Below are 8090 nucleotides of genomic sequence, written 5' to 3'. Positions count from 1 at the left end.
TGGCAGCGATAATTACGGCCAAAGACATTTTTTCCACCACCTGGTAACGGCTCTCAGGACCGTTAAGAATGTGGCTGATGAAATATATTGGCTGTTGTCTTTTTTACTTTCCTACCAACAAGACGGTCGTGACCGTCCTTGGCGAGGCCGAGATGTATATTTGCAATGTGTCTCCAGTTTCTGGCCTCGTGATGGTGAGCAAGCTCTTTAAGTGCTCTTTCACGGTCAGGAATGCTTTGCTTTGCCACTAGTAGAAAAAACATCAAATGCTCCGGTTGAAAACCCATTAAATGCTCCGTATTTAGCGCGTAGCAAACGCCATACGAGCATTTGAGCATTTTACAAATGCTCCGGTTTTCCCCGGAGCATTTTGTAACTCAAATGCTCCGGTTGTTTAAAAAACCGGAGCATTTGACAGTCAAATGCTCCGGTTGTTTAGGAAAAACCTGGGCATTTGTTTGTCAAATGCTTCGGTTTTTTCTTAACAACCGGAGCATTTGATAGTTTTTTTTTCTAAAAAAAAATTGTACGGCTCTAGCAGGTACTTAGTACAAGTAGCTTTTAGTGTGGCAGCCCCTAAAACTACTTTTATAAAAATCAAAAGAACAAATAAAAAGGATATAAAGTGAAATTTTATTAATCAAATAAAAAATTAATATGCCATTACACAAGTATAAACAACTAGCTAATAATTGCAGCCCCTAATTCTACTCATAGCCTACTATAATTGCTGTCCAAGCAACCACATCGCGGTCTTTTAACGAGTCAAATATCTCTCTTGCAGGACTAACATCACCAAGCTTCACATAGCCATCCATCAAAGCTGTGAATGCTATCACATTGAGATTGGATATCCCAGATTTCTTTATAATTTTTCGAGCATCTTCTACACCTCCACACCTAGAGTACATCCAATATATACTACATAATTCAGAGAATAGCACAGCAATTCATGCATCATGTAGTCATTAATTACGCAACTACAAAGCCTTTCCTGCAATCATATAAAAGATCGCTCTGTCAACAGCTCTGATGTTCCAAAGAATAGGCTATTTGGTAAAGGTTTTTTAGGAAGAATGCTACACCTTGAGGTAAACTGTTTTATCATGGTATAGCAGCCCAGATGCGTTAGATTGTTCATTACCAAAAAAGTTCGACCTTTGAATATGAGATTTGTCCACTTTACGCCTACTTCTATATTTGGTTAGCGAGTTGATCTTGATAGTTTCAGGAGCCTGTACAGATGACACTGCTGAATCATCTCCATCTCTTCTAATATCAATACTTGAAGAAGAATGTTCTGAAATCCTGACCAATTGCCCAAGCTGCTGCTGGAAAGCATTAATTTGAAAATGTCGACTTTTATTAACCGACTTCATGCCCTTATCTGAATACTATAGGCAAGAGCAGAAGTTCAGCTACATAACAAATTACCATTTACAAAACAAAACGGTGGCCAGCAAAAAGGAAGAATGAGAACAGTAGAACAACAAATACTAAAAAAACCAAAAACAAAATAAAAAAGCCAATTGAAACAAAGAAAATATAATTTTTCTTTGTTTACTTCTATGACTTATTTTTTTACTTTTCATGTTTCATTTGTTACGGAGACAAATTCTTTTGACAATTCATTATAGGTGACCCCGAAACAAGGTGGGACTAAGGTTATGTTGTTGGTGGTGATTATCTCCTATCTCAGGAGGGGGAAAGGGGACAATGTGTCTCAATCTCGGGCGAAAATATGACCCAACTCCAAATCCTGTTCATCCTTTACGGTTCTTCGTGCTCGAACCACAGCAAAAATCCCCATTATCACCATTGCAACTGTCATAACAATAAGCAAAGCAATGGCTATTTTAAGAATTCTAGCTTTCTTTACTTCATTCTTGGAATCTGAAAGTTCCGAGCCAACACCACTGCTCGTGAAACACGAGTCTTTCCTGACCGAGCACAGCCCTTCATTGCCTTCCATAGATGCTAAAGGAAGCTGCCGGAAGAGCTTGTTATCGGGGAGGAATCCAGTGAACTTGTTATAGGATATATTGAGAGAGACAAGGTTATCCAGGCCAATAAATGGGCTTAGGACTCCGCTGAGCTTATGTGAAAGGTCTAAAACGGAGAGCTTGTTTAGTGCTGATAACTGTGATGGGATTGGACCAGAAAGCATATTTCCACTCAGGTTGAGTGCAATTTCAAGAGACTCGATCTTGCACAAATCGCTTGGAATCTCTCCATAGAGCTTATTGCCAAATTAGAAGGTAATGATCCTGAAACTGCAGTATCAGCAACACCCAATACAGTAAGAATACTCAAATCACCAAATTCATCTGGGATTTTTCCCACAATGTCTTTATTACCTCCAACTCTAATCACTTCAAGACTACTAATTTTACCCAGCTCAGGAGGTAAATTACCACTGAAACAAGTTTCTTAAACTTAAACACCCACTAATATCAGCTGGGATTCTCCCAGTGAGCTGATTAGAGTTCAGTGATAGATCTTGAAGATTTTTTAGTTTCGATATCGAAACCGGGATTGACCCAGATAAGGAATTTGAGCTAAGATCAATGGAAATAAGAGACAGAATGTCCCCAACTTCATCAGGGATAGACCCAGTTAAGTTACACCCATAAATAGTAAGTTTCTGAAGAGAAGAAAAAAAGACAAATTTGCAGGAAAAGGAAGTTGAAGAGAAACAGACTGAATGTTAATTTCAATAACAGAGTTATTATCAAGTGATGAACAAGTAATGAAGCTCCATTTACATGGTGTGGGGTCCACTAAGTTCCAATCAGAAAACTCAGGTGGCAGTGGTTGTGCATGGTGGTTATTGTGGGCCCAAGAGTAGAGGATTGTAGCCTCCTCATTGGTTGCTGCAGCAGGAGAAGATAGAAAAATGTGGTGGACGAAAAAATGGAGGAGCAACAAAAAATAAACAGATGATGAAAAATGGTATTTTTGCCTCGAAATAAACATCATTTTTAGTCTAGTAGAAATAACATTTGCCTCAAATCCCAAACTTTTTCTTCATTGGGTTTTGCTAAACAAAATAAACTTTCTTTTTACCTCCTTCTTCTACCTTTCTTTCTGTGTTTGTGTTTGTGTATTGCTTGGTTTGAACTCAAACCTCAAAAACACCAAGTAGGAGTGTTTGTTTGTCTAGAGATTAGCGAGAAGCACCTCCTACCCACGTTGAATGCCTCTGTTTCTGTGACTATCTTATGCAGTATGTTTATGTGTATATAATATAGTCCTACTCCTATATGAAAGCAGGGGAGGAGGTAGTAGAGAGAAGACGACAGAAAATCACCAACAACAACATAACCTTAGTCCCGAGATTGGGACACGTTGTCCATCAGGGTACACATCACGGTAGAAAATATGACATACCATTAATAACAGTGGTGTAAGTATCTTCCTCTCAAGGCCATGGTAATGAATGTCAAGCTATCAAAATATGTAAAGAAAAACAAGGGAAACAAACAATTAAAATTTACAAATGTGTAAAGAATAAAAAGTTTACCCAGAAAAGGAAAAATGAGGATTTAGTGTAGCATTGGAATGCAAAAATCTGGGATGAGAGACAAGCCCACTGTTAATCTGCAATAAACACCATTGACAGAATAAAATATTGAAAACTCGAAATAGCAGTCCTCTTTGATCAATTTAAAGAAAAGATTCCATAAATCTCTGCCACATGCATCACAGGTATGAAACTCAGAAGGATGGCGAGAGGCAGCGGATATTCTGGAACCGGGCAAAGCAGAAAGATTTTCAAATACCTGCAGCTCCAGCACTTATAGTATGATGTCCAAGTTGCTTTTCACATCAGATGCTTTAGAATCAATATATGCCAAAAAGGATTCTGCTTGAACAGGTAACATATAAGCCTCTGCTTAGCTGCCTTGGCAATCTCCGCTATAGCCTGACAGAAAAATGAAACATCATCATTGAACATATTAGTGACTTGCGATGGATTGGGCTCACTATGCCCACACTATGAGGATTTGGGTTTATAGTTATGGGTTCTTTTACATGAGACCAACAATTCCTTCCATTGAGCTTTTGGATCGTGTTGCTGATAGGCTTTCCAAGGAAAAAGCATGGGACCAAGCAGTTATTAATGAGTTCCTCTTTTATCCTTCACATCCAGGGTATGAAGGGCTTCATGCTTCTAAGAGGACTATGGATTTCTATTCTTTCATGAACAGTAAAGTTTTATTTAGGACGGTAAGAAAAGACCCTAACTGAAGAAGTTGAAACCTGTGATCATCCATATTAATTACCATCCTGACAAACTGCCAAGAATGAAAGCCGTTGTCGAGTATTACTTCAATGGGAAGCAAGATGCATTGGATTCTTTTCCTGATGGCTCTCAATGATGGAAGCGAAGATATATAAGCTTGTTCACATTCGGCATATTATGTTAGTTTATATAGAGAGCACTTACAATATGGGCCTATTTATGCCTCTTTTGGGGTTTATACAGTTTAGAAAGAGATGCAGCTTTTCTTTGTTTACATGCTTTGGTTCTGTCAGCTGTTTCTTTCTAGAATTTTCCCAATCATAAACTCTTCTAGAACTTTTGTTCATCTTGTATTTTAGTATATCTATTACCTTTATAAAAGGGAGTAGTGCCATTATTCATTTCTACTATGCCTGAAGTTTATTATATAAACAGTGCAAGGGCCCTTTGTAGCTTTTGGCCAACACCATCAATGTAAAAACCTGCTTCACTTTGCTTTCCTATCTCCTGTTGTCTCTGTGCTTGTTGTCCCTCTGCTTTCTCTGCATTCCAGGTTTTGCACTTGGTTCCCTTGCCAACTTCAAAGCTCCAAATTTGAGGTGGAGCTTTGAGATGGGTAGAAAGAACTATGATTACTTTCTTGCGTCTGAGAAACATTATATATACTTTTTTAAGTTCCTAGACCATATACAAGTTCACATTAATAACAAACATTCTTCATGAAGTCAGAAACAATAGTGACAGCAACTGATGAAAGGTTTAGCGATAACAATAAAAATGATGAATTCAGATTCATACTTTGAGTTAGGTTGTTTCCCACAAGTGTGCTATATATTAATAGACTTTAAGCCCATTACAAATGCAATGATGGTGACTCACACTACTATAACACAATCGTTAGAAATGCAGATATATAATCATACAACGGTGCTTTCATCATCACTCATGCATCATAGATGTTAGTATTATGCCTCCCTGTGCTACTGGAAAAACCAGCAAGAGAAGAGGTGCAGTAGTTACCATAACAAACTCGAGAAAAGCAATGCGAGTTGAAGGATGATAATCTCCAAGGAAAGAACTGCTGCTGCACTAGAGCAGGAAGAATTGCTGCTGCACTAGAGCAGGAAGAACTTCGGCAACTGCATCAAAGGAAACAAATGAAACAAACACAATTAATTCACATTTATTCACATTCAACAATCGAAAAAACAGGTGCCAAATTACGAAACAAAAATTAGCAGCAAAAATGAAACAAACACAATTAATTGCATAGCAAATACCTAACAAGAATATCGGTCATAAGATCGGTGATGACGAACTCCATTTCAGGCGAAGAAGCAGGCTGATGAACGCTACCTTCAAGAACCAAACCACCTAATTGAAACTTAATAGGAGAAGGATTAAAATTGAACTTTTGTAGGGCTTCGGAAGGAGTTACATAGAAAACGAGCTGAACTTGGAAATTGTTAAGGAGTAAGTTACGGATCCAGCGACGCCGGACAAGGTGAGAGCACAGATGGCGCGCGCGAGCTCCGATGTCAACATTCTTCGGTTGGCGGCGTGAGGCGTCAGTGGAGGAGGAGGAGAGAGAATTGAGGGTAGCCGAAGAAACTTAGTAGCTAAAAATTACCTCTTTTCCAGTTGTCGCATAAACATTAGATCCAAAAGAGCTGCAGATGCTCCTGAATTCCTTCAAATTTGGTGACCTAACACCTGAACGAAAAATAGCAACAAAAATGATTCATCAATGTCATTTCACATACACATAATACAATCAATCAACGCGAAAGTTGAGAGATTTAGTCGAAATTACTGAGACACCACCACGAACAACTTTTCTGCGCGCAATTCCAAGCATATTCTGTGCAACCACAAAAATCAACAAAAAAGTTTCATTTAGCATTCTTCTTACCTCCGATTTTGAAGATTCAACAATCGAAAATCAATCATCCAAAAGAGAAGAAACAGAAACCGAAATGATAACGAATCATCCAACAAGCATTAACCGAACAGAAGTCGACGATGGAACCCTAATTTATCGACCCAACAGAAGTCGACTTGAGCCCTAATATGTCGACCAAACAGAAGATTTTGAGCCCTAATATGTCGACCAAACAGAAATGGTGGAAAACGGAGGACGGCTGAGTGGCGGAGAAAGCGAAGGACTTGGGAGAGAGGGAGGGAAGACGGACGGAGGACGGCTGAGTGAGTGAGAGAGCGGGCGACTTAGGAGAGGGACTGAGGGAGGGAGTAGGGACTAAAACTGATCTATAGGGTCGACTAATATTTGATTAAATTAGCGGGGAAATGTCAACAAAAAAAAGTCGCGCTTAACAATCTATGTGCTCCGTTGACTAACCGGAGCATTTATGTACAAATGCTCGTGTTGATTAGTCAACCAGAGCATTTGACATCAAATGCTCTGGTTGATTAATCAACACGAGCATTTGTGAATTTTTTTTACTAAAATTATCACAAATGCTCGGGTTGATTATTCAACCAAAACATTTGATAAGTAGCAAAAGCTGTTTTTTACACTAGTGTGCTCCTCTCCCCCACTCAAATTTCCTATTTCTTCTTAATAATGCGAAGAAGGGCAGGGCCTTATTGGCTGATTTAGAAATGAATCAAGTGAGGGATGCCATCCTCTCTATCAGCCTTTGAATGTCTTTAACACTCCTTGGGTCAGGTAGGCTTATAATAGCTTGAATTTTTTCTAGATTTGTGTCAATCGCTCTTTTGCTTACAAGGAGGCCTAAGAATTTTCCTGCCTTTTCCCCAAAGACGCACTTCTTAGGGTTTAGTTTCATCTGATATTTCCTTTTGACAATGGAGTCGTCAACATAAGCTTCGATGTTTCTCCCCCTCTGATCCGCGAACACTTTATCTACCAACTTCTGGTACGTTGCCCCAACATTGCAAAGTCCAAATAGCATCGCCTTGTAATTGTATACTCCACAGTCTATGATAAATGTTGTTTTCTTCCTATCGGCCTCTAATAGGCTTATCTGATGATAGCCCAAGAATCGTCCATAAAGCTCAATAATGCATGACCGCTAGTAGAATCTACTATCTGGTCTATTCTCCGTAATGGATAGCAATCTTTTGGGAACGCTCTGTTGAGATCCGTGAAGTCTACATGCATCCTCTATTATCCGTTAACCTTTCTTACCATGACCACATTGGCCAATCTTTCCAGGTAATCGCAGGGATCAATGAAGTCTGCTGCCAGCAGTTTATCTACTTCTTCCTTCACGACTTTGTTCTTTTCAGCAGATAAATTTCTCTTCTTTTGCTTGATAGGGCGCATAATGTCGTCCACATTCAGGCGATGTACCATCACATCCGGATCTATCCCTGGCATCTCATCCGCCAAAAACGCAAAGACGTCCGCGTTTTCTCTTAGGAGAGTCACCAGGTTGACCCTGACCTTTGGGTCCATGTCTGTTTCGACAACCACTGTTCTCGTTGGATCTTCCGCAAGCATCTCCTGCTTTGTTTCTCTGTCTGGTTAGGGCCTTGGCGTATCCTCAGGCCTGGCCTCCAACTCTTCCGTAGAAATACCATCATTTCTTCTTCCTTTTCGGTCTCTGCTTCATTTGCCGAAGCTCTCCTCTGCGTCCGCCTTTGCTTTCTTGTTGGTGGGTTCATTTCTTCCACTGGCATTCTTTTTTCTGGTTTCTTAAGTGTTGTTAAGTAGCATAATTTTGCTGCTTCCTGATTTCCCCCTCAACTTTGCTGTCGTCCCCAAATTAGAGACGTACAACATAGTTAGGTGATATGTAGAGACGACTCCCTGTACGTCGTGAATGAAAGGATGCCCAATGATTGCGTTACAGGCTCC

The 8090-nt window shown here is 39.6% G+C and overlaps 2 protein-coding genes across 4 annotated transcripts; both read right to left on the bottom strand.

Annotated features, from left to right (window-relative positions):
- Window positions 1-665: 665 nt before the first annotated feature.
- LOC125494961 (uncharacterized) lies at window positions 666-2072 on the bottom strand. Its single transcript, XM_057392588.1, has 2 exons — window positions 1086-2072; window positions 666-994 (listed from the first exon to the last, which is right to left on the bottom strand). Exons 1-2 carry the CDS (start codon window positions 1377-1379, stop codon window positions 887-889), a joined length of 402 nt encoding a protein of 133 aa, XP_057248571.1. The 5' UTR covers window positions 1380-2072; the 3' UTR covers window positions 666-886.
- A 2301-nt stretch (window positions 2073-4373) lies between these two features.
- LOC125494960 (uncharacterized) lies at window positions 4374-6502 on the bottom strand. 3 transcript variants are annotated; one of them, XM_048638952.2, is made up of 5 exons: window positions 6219-6502; window positions 6060-6107; window positions 5877-5959; window positions 5527-5792; window positions 4374-5385 (listed from the first exon to the last, which is right to left on the bottom strand). In XM_048638952.2, the coding sequence occupies exons 1-5, from the start codon at window positions 6235-6237 to the stop codon at window positions 5190-5192; spliced, it is 612 nt and encodes a 203-aa protein (XP_048494909.1). In that variant the 5' UTR covers window positions 6238-6502; the 3' UTR covers window positions 4374-5189. The 3 variants fall into 3 exon arrangements, 1 of the variants encoding a protein (XP_048494909.1); XR_007271240.2 differs by lacking the exon at window positions 6219-6502 and having other exon boundaries at window positions 5527-5602; window positions 5685-5959; window positions 6060-6211; XR_007271241.2 differs by lacking the exon at window positions 6219-6502 and having other exon boundaries at window positions 5527-5602; window positions 6060-6211.
- Between the last annotated feature and the right edge of the window lie 1588 nt (window positions 6503-8090).

The sequence above is a fragment of the Beta vulgaris genome, chromosome 2 (genome assembly GCF_026745355.1).
Source record: "Beta vulgaris subsp. vulgaris cultivar EL10 chromosome 2, EL10.2, whole genome shotgun sequence".
NCBI lineage: Eukaryota > Viridiplantae > Streptophyta > Magnoliopsida > Caryophyllales > Amaranthaceae > Beta > Beta vulgaris.
Note: the sequence above shows the minus strand (reverse complement) of the source record. Positions and strands in the feature narration are given on the sequence as shown.

Excerpts from the sequence above, each read along its gene's own strand:
- LOC125494961 (XM_057392588.1), bottom strand. The coding sequence starts at position 1,379 with ATGAAGTCGGTTAATAAAAGTCGACATTTTCAAATTAATGCTTTCCAG. Across the intron at positions 995-1,085 it reads ATAAAACAGTTTACCTCAAG|GAAAGGCTTTGTAGTTGCGT; the intron begins GTGTAGCATTCT and ends ATATGATTGCAG.
- LOC125494960 (XM_048638952.2), bottom strand. Across the intron at positions 5,960-6,059 it reads TTGTTCGTGGTGGTGTCTCA|GTGTTAGGTCACCAAATTTG; the intron begins GTAATTTCGACT and ends TTTTTCGTTCAG. Across the intron at positions 5,793-5,876 it reads ATGCGACAACTGGAAAAGAG|AATGTTGACATCGGAGCTCG; the intron begins GTAATTTTTAGC and ends CGCCAACCGAAG.